At 44.8% G+C, this 16,254-nt stretch overlaps 1 protein-coding gene across 3 annotated transcripts in view; it reads left to right on the top strand.

Annotated features, from left to right (window-relative positions):
• The first annotated feature begins 609 nt into the window (after positions 1 to 609).
• The window catches only part of Fam117a (family with sequence similarity 117 member A), a 53,126-nt gene continuing 37,481 nt past the window's right edge, over positions 610 to 16,254 (top strand). Inside the window, exons 1-2 of one of the 3 annotated variants that reach the window (XM_070028322.1) lie at positions 1,320 to 1,450; positions 1,742 to 1,880. In XM_070028322.1, the coding sequence (XP_069884423.1) occupies positions 1,829 to 1,880 (52 nt within the window). In that variant the 5' untranslated portion in view covers positions 1,320 to 1,450; positions 1,742 to 1,828. Of the gene's footprint in view, positions 828 to 1,319; positions 1,451 to 1,741; positions 1,881 to 15,655; positions 15,781 to 16,254 lie in introns of those variants that run through there. The other 2 variants (XM_070028320.1, XM_070028321.1) reach the window with 2 other exon arrangements.

Here is a 16,254-nt window from a genome sequence, read left to right as displayed (position 1 = left end):
CAAATCACATGCAAATGCTTTACAAGCTTTGCATTAATTTGCAGAATCCTAGCAAGCACCACAGAGATCCCATGAAGATTACAACTAATGTTTTTAAGTTAAACTAAGTGTAATGCCTTTTGAAGTTACCCTTTTCTTTATGTTACTGGGATTCAACTGCTCAAAGTTGGACACCCCACCCCTATAAAAATTTCACTAGTATTTTATTACAACCTACGCCCAGGCCCGCCCCCTGCAGAGCTTGACGTCACGTGACATCATATTTGCATACTACCTGGTCTGGGTGTAACGTTCCTCCTTCCTGAGACTTTTCATTGGCGGCTCTGGAGAACCAGCCCTCCTCGGGTAGGACCAATCAGCACCTTCTTGGGTGTAAGGAAGCAGGCGGGGACTGGGGTGGGGGTGGGGTCTTGGGTTGGATCGCTATGAACGTCGACCAATCATCTTTGGAAACGGAAGATCTCACAGTTAATTGGTTGAGAGGTGGAGTCTGGGGCTCCGTAGGCCAATTAGAGTTCTGAGCTGAGAGAGTCGATCACCGCCCCGTAGGGCAGATAAGTAGCTGCGGCGGGGGTTGGGGGCTGTGTGGGGCTCGCTGTGGGGCCGAGGCAGGCGGGTGGCCGGGAGGGTGATGGCAGGGGCCGCAGCAGGCGGCAGGGGCGGAGGTTCCTGGGGGCCGGGGCGCGGAGGGGCCGGGGGACTCCGGCGGGGCTGTTCTCCACCAGCCCCCGCCGGCTCCCCCAGGGCTGGGCTGCAGCCGCTCAGGGCCACAGTCCCCTTCCAGCTGCAGCAGCCGCACCAGCGCCGGGACGGGGGTGGCCGTGCAGGTGAGCCGGGACTGGAGCGGGTACCGGGGGGAGGAGCCGTTGGGGGTCAGGGGGTAAGAGGGTGAAGGGGACGGGGGGGAGGGGTACCGGGAGAAGTGTTAGAGGAAAGTGGACGGGGGGACGAGGAAAGGTGGGGGGGGCGCGCAAAATCTGCAAGGGCGGAGGAGCGGAAAGCTTTGGACGTGGGGTGCAGCGCAGAGACTGAGGGTGCCGGAGTTGGGGCCGGGAGGTGAGGGGAGGAACCTGGCGGACCGAGGCTAGTTTGGGGGGCGTAACCGAAAAGTGGCAGAAGTGCCGTATGGGGATGAGTGGAAGATTCGGGGGATGGGAGCGAGGTGTGAGGAGGGGTGGGGGCGGGGGGGGGTGATGCGCCCGGTGCTGTGGGTTGTGCTGGGAGCGAGGAGCCGGTGGGCGCTGGGCGTCTGTCTGCACGAGAGGGGGAGGGGCATGGAGGAGAGCCCGCTGGAGCCATGTGTTACTTTTCCAGCTTGAGTTTGGCCCCAGCATCCCACTCTACAGCTCTGGAGTTCCTTTCTCCACCACTTCACTTCACGTGCGCTTCCCTTTATGCCACCTTCTGGAGCAGATTGTATCACAGCCGGTTGGAATAAGTTAGTTTAACGGTTTGTACCGCGGTGCAAATGCTCCGCTTCCGATTCCCTACAGTTGTAGGTTCCCAGATCGTCGACCTGCTTAATATGGCTGTCTGATTCCAACTATCCTGTTCGTGCCTGCATGTGTTTAGGACTTGGGCATTTTGCCTCTGCCTCCCCCTCCCCCCAATGTTGTATTGTCCTGAGCATTGCCAGCCAACGTGGCAGTGGGGTGAGGGCTGCAATCAAATATGTTGTGGCAAATACCCTACACTCTGAACAACACCGAAACAGGTTTTTGTTTTGTTTTTGTTTTAATAGTAACTTGGTGTATGGTGAGTGTGGAGAAACTAAGGAGGAGCAAGCTGAACCTTGCTTTCACACTCAAAGCTGTGAGGGGACCCACAAATGCAGTCACTTAGAAACGGAAAAGGAACCTACTTGTGTGAAGAGGTTGGCAGTAAGTTGAAAGTGAGGCTTGCATTTGATTTACACCAGATGTGAAAAGATCATTGCACACTTCCAAAGCCCCAGTCTGTACCAAATGTACAAAAGTCATGGCTCTGTCATCTTAACAGTTAATGATATTGTCTATACCATGGTCTCTTGAGCTTCTGGAGATTGCTAATCTTAGTTGCTGCATGTCCTCTTCTGGAAACTATAGGTGTTACAGTGGCTTGCTAGATAGGAATGGTCTTTGAGGTCTTTGAGGTAGAATGCCCTCCTGTTTTTCTGGACCTCACTGTGTATCTTAATATTACATTTTAGAATGCAGAAACTTGGTAAAAATCTGGTAAGATGGTGACCGAGCAGTAAAAGTATTTGTAGAATCTGGTGGAGTAGAAGAAGGCAATGCCTAGACAAATTCATGCCTATCATGAACTGTAAAGCAAACCACAAGACTACAAACCTGTTGGTTTTGTTTGGGCTTCCTTGAAACCAAGGGAAGTTATTAGAACAACAGGCACCAGAACCTTGGTCACTTTCAGTAGAAATCAACAGAAAGCTTTCCTGTGTAGTAGCTGGAAACTGATTAGCAATCATATTTTAAGAGAAGTTATTTGGTGCATGCTACATAGCTAGTATAAAGGACAAACACTGGTAGGTGCTGTGCAACAGGGAAGAATGTAGGTTTGGATGCTTGGGTCTTTTACATGATTTGCTCCTTTTGTAGGGTCAGGGGTCCTAACATACTGATGAAAACATAGCTGCAGCTCTGCATAACTTGGCAGGTGGCTCAGGAAAAATTTAGTGGACTCATTATATATTGGGTTCATCCATTTTTTTCCACCTATTAATATGTTCAGGTATTAATAAAGCATTTGTCTTTGTATAATGAGATTATCTGTGGGTTTTCAGTAAGGTAGGAGAAAGAAAAAAGTAAAAGAATTGATTGCCAGGTGTCAGTAGCTCATGCTTGTGATCCTAGCTACTCTGAGGATGGAGGTTCAAAGGCAGCCCAGGCAGGAAAGTCCATGAGACTCTTATTTCCAATTAGCCACCAAAAGGCCAGAAGTAGAGTTGTGGTTCAAGTGCTAGAGTGCTAGCATTGAGTACAAAAGTTCCAGGTTCTGAGTTCAAGCTTCAAGACTAGCACAAAAATAGATAAATAAATAAGAATAGCCTGGGCCAATGGACTTCTTTGTGGTCAGAAATTAAGGGAATGCATTTGGTCTTTGGTTTGGAGCCCATCAGGTCTTTTGTATTCTACTCTCAACCTTCACATGGCTTTGGAATGTGGCTTCATGAAGTGTGTGGTTTTCTTTAGACTAATAGCACATATGTAATAGAAAGGGAAACCCCTTACTATCTAAACACTTTAAGAGAATGATGTTGGTAGTCACAATGCCTACGTTTCAGATCCAGGTTCTGCCATTTACTAGTTGTGTGGCTTTGGGGAAGTTACTTGACATCTGTGCTTCACTTTCCTCATCTGTGGATAATGTCTACATGCTAAGAATCAAATAAATCAACAAAGTGCTTAGGACAGTGCCTAGAACACAGAAGATGCTGTTAGAAGTATTTGTGGCTGCTTACATTGTTATTCCCTCTGCTGAACCAACGTGAGAGCACTGTTGGCTAGAGCCCATTGCCTTTTCAGGCTTCAAAGAGCAAACCCAGATTGGTTTGAAACCAGTACTGCAGGTTTCAGAATTTCAAGGCCTCCTGTTGCATTTTTATTCCCTCATCTTTTAAAATGAGCTCTCTTAAACAGCATTCTGAAGCCCAACTGTTTGAAAAAGCATATGAGCTGGGACTGGGTTTCAGGAACAATTAAGTGTCGTCACTGTTTCTGTTTCTCATCCCAAAATGATGTAACACTCCACTGTGCAGTTATCTCACACTGCACACCCTGCTGGGTTCTTGACAAGATAGATTAGGCCTTGTATAAAGGGTTATGGTGTAAAGAGTGAATTTACCTTCTGCGATCATTCATCCATAAGGAATGTCTTCATAAAGTGAGGAACAATTTCATTTTTATGAGACTAGGCAAGGAGTTAGTAAGACAGAGAGTAAAGAGAAAAACAAGGGTCAAGTCTAAGTTAAGAGTTAGCCAAAAGTGGGTAATAGGAACCAGGATACATTTCTTACTGCAGTTGCCCTGGAATTAAGTTCACTTTTGTATCTTAGGTCAGCTAGGGGCTGCTAACTTTGTGTTCTTCCAGGACTATTAACAATAGACAAAACAAAATTGACTAGGAGGCAAAATTTTCTGGGTTCTATTCTACCCATCTTCAGAATGAAAATAATGCATTTTTACTGTTGTTGTTTGTTTTGTGTGCCTAGGATTGAACTTGAGCCATTTTATACACTAGATAAGGTTTTTACTACTGCTTTATACCCCCAGCCCCATGAAGATAAATTTAATATAGCTTTGCTAATTATCCCTCCAATAGAATAGCCCCACTAGGGCTTTGGAGCTAAATGCTGTAGAGCCTCTATAACCCACCAGAACCTTCTTTTTTTTTTTTTTTTGTTGGTCATGGGGCTTGAACTCTGCCTGGGCCCTGTCCATCAGCTCTTCAGCTCAAGGCCAGTGCTCTACCACTTGATCCACAGCGCCACTTCCGTTTTTTTAGTAGTTTATTTTGGAGATAAGAGTCTCACAGACTTTCCTGCCTGGGCTGGCTTTGAACCTCAGATCTCAGCCTCCTGAGTAGCTAGGATTATAGGCAGGAGCCACTGGCACCTGGTTGCTTTGGTTATTTTTAAGATAGGGTCTTGCTTTGTACCTGGGCTGCCCTAGGCTGTGATCCCATTACTTGTGCTTTCTGTGTTGCTGAGGATATTGCTGTGGATGACAGGTGCTTACCACTGCTCCCAGACATTGAGTAAGAGTTTCACAAACTTCTATGCTCAGACTGTTCTCCTGCCATGATTTCCTCAATCTCTGCTTCCTGAGCAGCGGGATTATAGCTTGAGCAACTGTATGGCCTGATGCCTGTTTTTTAAATAAAGTTTTATTGAAACCTGGTCACTTTGATTTAAGGCATTATCTTTGGCTGCCTTTATACTGTTGGTGGTAGAACTAAGTACTTACAAATCCTAATTAAGGGCTGGGAAGGTGGCTCAGTGGTAGAGGGCTTGCCTTGCATGCATGAGACCCTGGGTTCAATTCCTCAGCACCACATAAGCAGAAAAAGCCAGAAGTGGTGCTATGGCTCAAGTGGTAGAGCACTAGCCTTGAGCTGAAGAGCTGAGGGACAGCACCCAGGCCCAGAGTTCAAGTCCTGTGATCAGAAAAAAAAAAATCCTAATTAATTAAACGTGGCTCTTTATAGAAAGCTCTGCCTACTGTTATCCCTAACAATGTACCTAACTATAATTACTCCTATGTAAAGATCAGCTTCAAATGAGGGGAATGCAGACCTCCTCATAAAACCCTGAGATGGGAAAGAAAACTAATAATCCTGTATTCCCTACTCATTTTTAGGAGAAAGGGGACAATCTGTTTCCAGTCAGTTTGCAGTCTTTGTGGAGGATCAGCATGTATGACTCTAGACTCCTCCCAGCCTCCAGTTGTCAGGTGACATGTGTTCAGTAGACATAGCTAATTTGAATTTTCATAAAGCTTAACTGTCAGGCAAATTTGTTCCTTCTCTCCTTAACCCCACAGTTCCAACTGTTTTCAGTGAATACATTTCAAAATCAGATGGAAATCACTTTAGGAATATCCCCTGTTTTCCGTTTTTCTCATTACCTTTTCGTTTTCTGAATAGGTTATTGAGAGCTGGCAGTATTTATGGTTGTCCTAAAATACTGATTTCCCCATAGGGACATAGGAAGAACAGTATATGTCATATGTCAAATATTTAAGTTCCCCAGCATGGCAATTTTGTGAATATAAGGCAGCATTGTTATTAAAAAAGCTATTGATAATTATTAAACTCCTTTCCTCAAAATGCTTTGAAAACTTAGGGTATTTAGATAGGTATGGAGCCATATCAAAGAAGTGATATATTGATGATCAAGAGAGAAGAATCCTCCTCAGACTGGTCCTCCTGAACCCTGGTGCCAAAACAGCCTAGAGATAAAAGTTGAAATTGTCTATGGCAGGGAACTCTTTTGCTATAATGAGACTTGGGGGTACAGTTAAATTCTATAAGAGGTACAATTGCCTTTCTACATCCTGTGATTGAGGCAGCTTCTATTTGGAAAACATTAAAACCCAGGCTCTTTCTAACCTGACATTGCTAACTGCTGTTTGACAGCTTTGCCAATTCCAAGCTCATGGTCAGCAAAATGTACGAAGGACCTGACGTAAATGTTACCACCAATGATGACATCCTTGAAATTAAATGCTTCCAATTTCTAGGATGTCACCACTGGTGCCAATTTCCCAACTGTCTTTATCTCTTTGTACCTAAAATAGTGAGGGTTCTGTGTGTTTAGGATGTTTTTGGATAGCACAGGATTAGACAGTATGGGAAATTCTTGATTTATATAACCTTAGATGTAAGAGATTATAATCCCTTCAAGGTCAATAGAGGAGAGGTGAGTGCATCAGTGGGGTGTGGTGGTAAGGTAACATCACTCCCTCTGGTCCCAAATATAGATTGGTGGGAAACTTGAGGCACGATTATAAAACTTCACAGTGATAGTTGGAGTGTTGCCAAAGTGACTGTAGACGCTGAGAAAACACCTATTTGCATTCTCTGTTGAGATCAGAGCATACTGAATGGAATGATGGACCACAGGGCTATGCTATGATGGAATTATTAAAAAATAGAGTGCCCATCTCTAGGTGTTTTTTTGAGTAGGTTTTTTGTTTTGTTTGTTTTTACTAGTAGAGGGGTTTGAACTCAGGGCCTGGGCAATTTTTTTATTTTTTTATTTTTTTGCTCAAGGCTCAAACTCTCTGACTTGAGCTATAGCTCCACTTCTGGCTCGCTCTTCCCTCCCTCCCTCCCTTCCTTCCTTCCTTCCTTCCTTCCTTTTTGGTGGGCTGTGGGGCTTGAACTCAGGGCCTGGGTACTGTCCCTGAGGTTCTTGGCTCAAGGCTAGCATTCTACCATTTTGAGCCAAAGCTTTACTTTCAGTTTTCTGGTGATTAATTGGAGATAAGAGTTTCATGGTCTTTCCTGCCTATGCTGGCTTTGAAACACGATCTTCAGATCTCAGCCTCCTGAGGAGCTATGATTTAAGTCGTGAGCCACTAAAACCCATCTTACTTCAGACTTTTTGATGGCTAGTTGGAGATAAAAGTCTAATTTTCTACTCCAGTTTTCTCCTTTCTTGCCTGTCCTGGCTTTGAACCATGACCATCAGATTTCTGCTTCCAGAGTAGCTAGGATTACAGACTTTCAGCCACCAGTACCACATGTATCACCTCTAGGTTCTTACTATCAAGGAGAACCTTTCCACTAAAGGATTCATACTAAAGGATTCACAGGCATATTCTGGAAGCAAATCAGGTTTTGGATTTCTTTTTTCTTTTTCTTTTTTTTTTGGTTGGTTGTGGGGCTTGACCTCTGGGACTGGGCACTGTCCCTCAGCTCTTCAGCTCAAGGTGAGTGCTTTATCACTTGAGCCACAGTGCCACGTCCAGTTTTCTGGTGGTTTATTAGAGATATGAGTCTCATGGACTTTATGTCCCAGCTGGCTTTGAGCTGTGATCCTCAGATCTCAGCCTTCTGAGTAGCTAGGATTACAGGTGTGAGCCACTGGTGCCCGGCTTGGTTTTGGATTTTTTTTGGGGGGGGGTCAGTCGTGGGGCTTGAACTCTGGGCTTGGGCACCATCCCTCAGCTCTTCAGCTCAAGGCTAGTGCTCTACCACTTGAGCGACAGCGCTATTTCTGGCTTTTTTATATGGTACTGAGGAATCGAACCCAGGGCCTCATGCATGCCAGGCAAGCACTCTACCACTGAGCTACCTTCTCAGTCCCTTGGGTTTCTTATGAACACATATATCAAATATTATTTGACCCTTGCTCAAGTGCTCTGACTAGACTTAGCTTTTATTCTATGGGCAGTTTGTAACCTTTTTAGACACTGGAAGAGAAAATGGTATGTTCTTCCCAGTTCAGAGCTCACGTTTGATGCCCACCAGCGAGTCAATTTAATGAGAGTAGACAATCTCTTCATGGCTTCATAAGTTCTGCCCTCCTCCAGGATGGAATTTGCTCTTCCCTGTCCTAGAAGAGGGAGTAGGGAAGCGTGAGTAGAAGCCAAGAAAGGCTGAATAGGAAATCTGGTCAGCTTTCCTCTCTGCCTGAATTATATCCTCACAGAGGATTTCATTATTTGTTTTGCAGGGTATGAATTAACCAAACATTAGCCAAATCTCTTCACATGGTTAGGTCAAAAACAAATTCTGATCTCAGAGAGGAAAGAGTTTGGGATGCTGTTTGAAGTTCATAAATTATCTGTGCTCCAGTTCCTTTGCAGACATGTGGAACTCAGGCCAGGGCTGTCATTTATGAGCACAACTATGTGGTAGGGAACTCTGGCACAGCTGGCTGTGAACACACAGGCCTCCAGCTCATGGTGCCCACCAAACTACCTGGTTTTCTGATACTTCACTCTCCCCCAGGGTAGACAAAGCTGAATGCCTAGTTCTAGAGTCATTTTAAGTGTTTACCCTCAGGCCCAAATAAACCTCAACTGACTTACTGTGTGGGAGCACCACAGCCAATCAAGGGCAGCTTTAATGAACTTAAAAGAATGCTATCAAAGTATTTTATAATAAGAAAACTTCAAGCCCAGCCCCAGGGGACCTGGAACTGAAGTCCAGACCTTGTACAGACATTTATCCTGCTTTGTTCAGGCACAGAAGTCTGGGTTTGGTCATGAGCAGATAGCTGACACTGGGGGTGGATAGAGTGCCTTTGGCTTAGCCCTGCCTGCACATTAGCAGTTTATGTTTCCAGCTTCCTAATAAAAGGATTGGGGCGCTGGGAAGATTTCTTCTTGAGGGCTTTGGTTGCTCTGATGCAATTGACCTATGACTTGGGGCTGCCTGAATGTGGCTTCTTAGATAGTAGACAGTATTTGGCAAGGCACTTACAAGTTTGCAGTACTTCTACCTGACCTCCTTATCCTGTGAATGGCTGGCGACTTCTTCAGTGGATCCAAATTAAATGAAGACCTGTGGAGAACACTGAGGTATTACCTCCTTCAGAGCCCAAGGAAGAATTAGATACACAGTTCTAAAGGCAGATGCTGTTGCATCCCAGAATGAATAAAATGCCAATTCAAGGTGGAGGAGACAGAGAAAGCAGGAATACCCAGTGTGCGCTGAAGTTACAGAACTGCAAGGATGTTTTAAATAGGATTAAAAAAAATTGGCCATTGTATTCTCTATAAAGTTAAATTAAACTTCTACTGTCTTCTCTCACTTCCCTTTCAAAAGTGACATTGTTGAGGCCAGGAATGTAACTGAGTGGTAGAGCATATGCTTAGCATGTGGGAGGCCTTGGGTTTGATACCCAGCACTATTAAAAATAAATAAATAAAAGAAAAAATATAGTCTTGTCTCATCTGCTGTGTTCCTTAGTTTTCTTAAACTTCCCTAGTCCCTTCTGCTCCATCCTGGAAATTGTATGCCTGCCTTTTTAAGAGGTAGGCACCTCATGTTTCAAGTTCAAGTGCAATGGAACTCACCCTGCAGCTTGAACAGATTTGAGTGTTTTTGCAGAGGGAGGGCCAGGGCAGATGGGGAGTGTCATGGTCAATAAATACTTGCTGGATTGAGTTGCTGGAAAGGCAGTGGGGTGGGGAGAGAGAGCCACACCTCCTCCGAGTCTCACTTGTATTTAGTCTCTCCCACTTCTAGTCCCTATGCACTGTTCCCCCTTTATAATACCACTCTAGCTACTTGCAAGGCAACTCCTCCCCTTCCTTCACCCCCACCTCAAGTGTTAGCATTCTCTCTTTCTTTAAATCACTGGTCTCCTATTCATCCTGGTCATTGGGCTTGAAGCCCAGCTGGTGGCAAAGAGGTGGCATTTCCATGGATGTCATTGCTAGGGCTGTAGGTTCTCTTTGAGCCAGAGAGTGAACTTGGGCAGTTAACAGGTATGATCCATGGAAACAGCCAGTGTGTAAGATTATGTTAAGATTTTGTTAAAAAGTTGGGCTAGGTTGGGAAGGTGGCTTAGTAGTAGAGTGCTTGCCTAGCACACATGAACCCCTGGGTTCAATTCCTCAGTACCATATACACAGAAAAAGCCGAAGTGGCACTGTGGCTCAAGTGGTAGAGTGCTATCCTTGAGCAAAGAAGCTCAGAGACAGTGCTCAGGCCCTGCGTTCAGGACTGGCAAAAAAAAAAAAAAAAAGGTGTGGCCGGGAAGGTGGCTCAGTGGTAGAATGCTTGCCTTGCATGCATGAGGCCCTGGGTTCAATTCCTCAGCACTACATAAGCAAAAAAAGCCAGAAGTGGTGCTGTGGTTCAAGTGGTAGAGCACTAGCCTTGAGCTGAAGAGCTGAGGGACTGTGCCCAGGCCCACAGTTCAGACCCCATGACCACCACCAATAACATCAAAAAAGTTGAGCTATCTGGATTTAGGCTTAGAAATGGTTATTGGTGATGGGCCAAGGAGACAGGAGACAAGGGCTGGATGTTTTTTGCTTGGGTTGATTGATGCCAACTTCTTAGTGATGCTATATCATATATAGCAAGTAAGGTCAGGGAGAAGAATTACCTATGAGCCCTAGGGTAGCCTCTGAGTTGCAGTCAGGCTGAAATCCCCCCTCCCCTGTTTCTTGTCAGGCTATATCCGGTGGTACCAGTCATTGCTGTTCTCCTCCTCCTCCTCCCATCAAATGGTACTATGCAGGAAGGAGGTGTTCATTGTCCTTCCTCAAACACTAGATACTTAAACTGTCATCCAGAGTCTGTGTTCCCTGTCCTAAGGTTGCCAACCATGGGCCTGATGTCAGTCAGAGTGGCTAACCAGCCCAGCCGGGTATAACTTTGAACAAAGTAAAGTTGTGACTAGAAGAATAGGCAGCTTCTCTTACCTCCTCCTCCCTCCTTCACACTCCCTTCCCTTTAAGAGTTTTCTGTTCTCAGTGCATGTTTGATCGCCCACACGGCTTTGAGAAAACCACTGCTGATAACACGTGCATTCCCTGCCCCACAGCTGCAGGCTGGCAGAAACCTGCCTCACAGCCCCCGTTTGGGAATTGTCTGTTTAACTCGTGCCTATCAGATATGACATACAAGCTGGGAGTGGGGTGGGCGTGGATAGCATGTGGATGATAGACAAGGATGCACCCAGAGGGTTTTCACAATAAATATGGCATAGAGTGGATTGAGAGTATGGGGAGAAGTGGGTTGTGGCAGCTACATCCATGGGGCATGCACTCATCTTAACCTTGACAGCAATACCTGGATGCTTTCTTAGTGGAACAGTCATCTTGTGTAGTTAGTTTTGTATTCACAGCAGAAAATGAAACAGCTGCTTTCATAGAAAGAACCTGTGAATCCCAACTCTGGAAAGTTCCAGAATCCACTTGTATTTTTCAGAGGCTGTAGCTAGTTGTAGTTTTGACAGTATGTATGTTCCATTTGTTTGGCTCTTGGTACTAACAATTAATACTCAGGTATCTCTTGTTAATTCTTTTTTTTTGTGGGGGGGGGGTCGTCGTGGGGCCTGGACTCTGGGCCTGGGCGCTGTCCCTCAGCTCTTCAGCTCAAGGCTAGCGCTCTACCACTTGAGCCACAGCACCACTTCCAGCTTTTTTCTTTTTGCTTCTGTGGTGCTGAGTAATCGAACCCAGGGCCTCAAGCATGCAAGGCAAGCACTCTACCACTGAGCCACCTTCCCAGCCCCGTCTCTTGTTAATTCTTACAACTGTCCTATAGGTGGATTATCATTTCCTGGATTTTTTTTTTTTTTTTTTTTTTTGCAGATTGGGAAATAGAGGCCTAGAAAGGAAATAACTTGACCAAGACCATGTGATTGATAATGTCTTTTTGCTTTATTAAGCAAAAGGCTCTTCCCACATGTATGGGGAGTTTGTTGCACATTTCATACTAGACTAGCATCCCTGCCACCTATCTAATATATCTCTACTCTTCGTTTTCCTTCAGTTTGTGTACCTGTATTCTAGGAGCAAAGACTCAGGAGGCTGAGGCAGGACCTCAAGTTTGAGAACAGCTTGGACTACACAGCATATTCCAGGCTACCCTGAGCTGTATAACATGACCTTTGGTCAATAGTTGGAGGGAGAGAGAAGCCAGGTGCCGGTGAATCATACCTATAGTCCTAGTTATTGAGGAGTCTCAGGATTGCAGTTCAAAGCCAGCCCAGGAAGGAAAGCCTATGAGACTCATCTCCAATTAACTACTGAAAAGCCACAAGTGGAGCTGTGGCTCAAGTGGTTGAGTGCCAGCCTTAAGTGAAAAGGCTAAGTGAGACTACCAGGCCCTGAGTTCAACCTGAATACAAAGTGGGGTGGGGGAGAGAGAAAGAGAGAGAGAATGGGCTGCAAAGTAGTCTGATCCTTTGTACCCCAAACAGACCATGCACATTATAGGTTTTCTACATCTGTTTTCCCTGTGGGGTATAAATAAGTATAAATAGTTGGAAGATGATGGTGGTGACTACATTATGGTATGTGTAATATGGTAGTGGCTTTTGAGTGTTTCTAGCTGACTTGAGATATGCAGTTCTCATATGGAATGAGTAGATAACAAAAGGCAGATATGGCTCAGGGGAAGATGGGGTGTTTCTGCCTCTATGGGATCATGGTTACTAATCTGGGGCCATGTTAGAAAGACATGATAAGATGGAGCTTATAGGAGAAAGTGCCTTTCTTGTGTGTGACATTATGAAATTAAAAAAAAAAAAACACCTGGAGAAAAATGTGGGTGGTACATTTGTATGTGTGGGGGGGGGGTGGGGGGGGCAAGTAGCACTGTGTCATGATAACAACTTAGTCTTCTTTGTAGAGGAATGTACAAGGAGGTGGTATCCTCCCCTACTTTGGATGGGAAAGAAGCCTGAGGCATGTGATCTGCTAGAACATGTCTCCTCTTTGCTATAGTTTAACTGGGAATGAGGTCCTTATGATACATGATAGTGCCCAGTAAGGGGAATAGAACAACAGTGACTTAAATTTTGTGAGAAAGCCCTAGTCTTGGTATCAGGAAGAATTGTCCGGTCTCCTTCTTGGAGATGTCTATCCTTCTGTGCAGTTTTATGGGTAGTTCTTAACCTCCAGAGCAGATTTTGCCATAGCATTCTTTAATGTTCTAATATCCATGTGCTTGTGTGAGCTTTTCTCTCTCAGTTACTTTCTACCCTCATCAGGTAAAATCTCACTATAACAAATATTACCAAAAACACTTTTGGCTGGGCACTGGTGGCTCATACCCATAATCCTAGCTACTCAGGAGGCTGAGATTTAGGGATCATGGTTCTAAGCCAACCAGGGCAGGAAAGTACGTGAAACTATTATCTCCAATTAACCACCAAAAAGCTGGAAGCAGAGCTGTGGCTAGCTGTGGCTAGGCTAGAGTACTAGTCTTGAGCAAAAAAAACCCTCAAGGACAGCACCTAAGACCTGGGTTCAAGCCCCAGAACCCACTTATACAACACATATACACACATATGCACACAAAACCCACTTGTCTATAATAAAGTTGTTTCTGTGGCTCATATAAATGTTTTGTTGTTGTCTTTTTGTGGGGTTTGTTTTGCAAAAAAAAAGAAAGAACGAAAGAAAGAAAAAGTAACCAACCATCTCATGTTACTTTCCTGTACTTTCTGTGGTCTTGGAGTGCATGCTGTTTGCATGACAGGCAAGGAAGGGAGCAGAGCCTAGGAAGAAGGCTGACTTTGCTTTCTCTTCATTTCCAGCCTCCTATAGTTCCCAGTTGTTTTCAAATACAACACAATGCAAAAATTCATGAAGGACAGTGTGTGTGTGATATGAATATGTGGGTATAAAATATGAGTGTGTGTAAGAACATCATGCACATGAAAGAAAAGTCAACAGTGCAGCAAATGGGGTAAATATCAGTAAGCACATCTAGGTTAAGGTTATATGGGTGTTCTGTTTACTATTCTTATTGTTCTTGTATCTACGACTCTTAAAGTTATTTCCAAGTACGATGCTTAACCAATGAGTATGTGCTAGATGAATTTGGTTACTAGAAGTTTTTTAAATGGAGATTTTCTTCTATATCTTTATAACATCTCTTCTTCTCCCCTGTTTAACAGATGAAACAAATGACACCTGGAGAATTTATGGGACTCCTCTGAGTTTACCTAACACTGGGGCAGAGGCAGAATTTGGGCTCAGGTATTGAACCTGTAGTAGGCCACCTCTCAGGAGACTGCAGCTTGTCTTTTTACTTCTCAAGCTGGATAGGGTTAGCATCAGATTTTGAGAGCTGACTAGGTAGGTATCTGTTGCCATGAGTTAGCAGCCCATGCCCCCACATTGTCCTAGCAGCCAAGTGGGTGTGCCACACTGAGAATGCTCTGGATGCCAGTACCTTGAAGAGAGAGCTGCCTCCTTTACTTCAGGATTAAGCACTCTCCACTCAGCTCTTCGTTTTTTAAAACACACAGACTTGGAAGGCTCTTCTGTGCTACAACCATGGAGTAATAGATACTTCATCTTTATAGCTTGCGGGGGAAAGCAGCAAGTTCTATTTAGAAAAATGATGCTAGGTTACAGGCCTAGGGCCAGAGAGCTCTCCTCTGCTCAATACCAGGCAGTTGGTATATTCATGCCTTTGTGAATGTGGTAGGTCTTCGGGGAGGGAATGGACCAGGAGTTACAACTTCATCCACAAAGGAATGGTTCCTTTCAGTCAGGCTTCCTTTTAGCCCTAGCCCAAGGAAGGCTGGATGTGAGAATCATTGGTAGGCAGACAGAGTTAGAGGATCAGACCCTGCTGGGTTCCAGCTCTGTGATTTCACAACAAAGCATACATTGAACATCTGTATGTGCTCCTTGAAGGCAGTGAATTGCTCCATTATTATTACTTTGTAGTATATCCTCCCCTCCCCCAACTGCCAGAGCTGTGGGGTAAGGCCTATTCTAGTTAACCTAGAAAAACCAGGTTTCTAAAATATGCAGTGAAGTACCTGCCTCCAACCCAGTTCCCCATCATCCAGTTTATTCCCCAACCATCAATATTACCTTAGTAATAAAGTAATATTACCTTAGTAATACTACTTAGCATTTCAGTTACTGAGTTATGTACTATGCCTATGATTTTCTCTCTCTTTCTTCTGTCCATATTTTGCACTATTCTGGCTCCTACTCCAAAGTAAATGATGGTAGGGCTGGGAATATGGCTTAGCGGTAGAATGCTTGCCTAGCATGCATGAAGCCCTGGGTTCGATTTCTCAGCACCACTTAAAACAGAAAGAGCCAGAAGTAGCGCTGTGGCTTATTGTGGTAGAGTGCTAACCTTGAGCAAAAGAAACTCAGGGACAATGTCCAGACCCAGAGTTCAAGCCCCAGGACTGGCAAAAAGAAAGTAAATGATGGATGATGACAACCAAAACCAGAGGAAGGTAGAGAAGGATGAAAGAAGATTGTCCTTCAGGTTTTTGGGGAGTTTGTCTGAAGCTTTGATACCTCTGTTAGAGCTGCTCTACAAATGGCTGTGCTATCTGCTTGGAGATGATGGTGACAGCTGAGTCTTTACTTTCCTGTTCCCAGAGATTTGGAGAGGATTAATGGGTAATTAACTTGCCACACTGTTTCCCTGGATTAAATTGTCCTTTTTCTTCAAGAGGAGAAGCCTTTTATTTACCTGACTGATAAAAGAAGCTCCTGATTTTTGAACCAGATCCAAAGCCCATCCATCACATATGGGGGAAGATGGTGTCACCTACCAGTGATATATGTTGTCACACCCTCCTCTGCTTCTGGAAGCCCATGTGGAGAGGTAATCCCAGAGCAGCCTTCTGCTAGAAAGGCCATCAGTGGCCTCAGACATCTGTTGAGGGTAGGAGACTGTTTCTGGAGGGGCCATGTAATTTGCTTTTCTGCCTAGTTTACTCTAGAGGCATGGTGTAACCTTTGTGCCTCTCTTAGGAAATCTGAACAAATGGCAAGACCAGAGCTCTGGAGCAGGGGCTGCCCTGGAATGTCGCCCAGCACATTTTGGGTTTTTTCCACAGCTAGACATAGCATGGGAACTTGCCACTCATTTGAGGTTAGTTCTAGAAGGTCAGGGCCCAGGGAAAGAATTTCTGTGTAGGATGTAGTATTCTTTTAGGTGTCTCCTCTGAAATTGGGAATACAAAGTAGAGACTGAATGGAGTGATGATCAGAGAAGACTTTCTGGATGTGGGAGCAGAAAGGTCACCCAGGTTTCCAAGGATGTAAGGGTTGCGGAGAGTGACCCTAACAGGATCAC

Source organism: Dipodomys merriami, unplaced genomic scaffold (genome assembly GCF_024711535.1).
Source record: "Dipodomys merriami isolate MVZ:Mamm:240054 unplaced genomic scaffold, mDipMer1.0.p SCAF_19, whole genome shotgun sequence".
In the NCBI taxonomy this organism is placed as follows: Eukaryota; Metazoa; Chordata; class Mammalia; order Rodentia; family Heteromyidae; genus Dipodomys; species Dipodomys merriami.
This window is presented reverse-complemented; position numbering and strand designations above follow the sequence as displayed.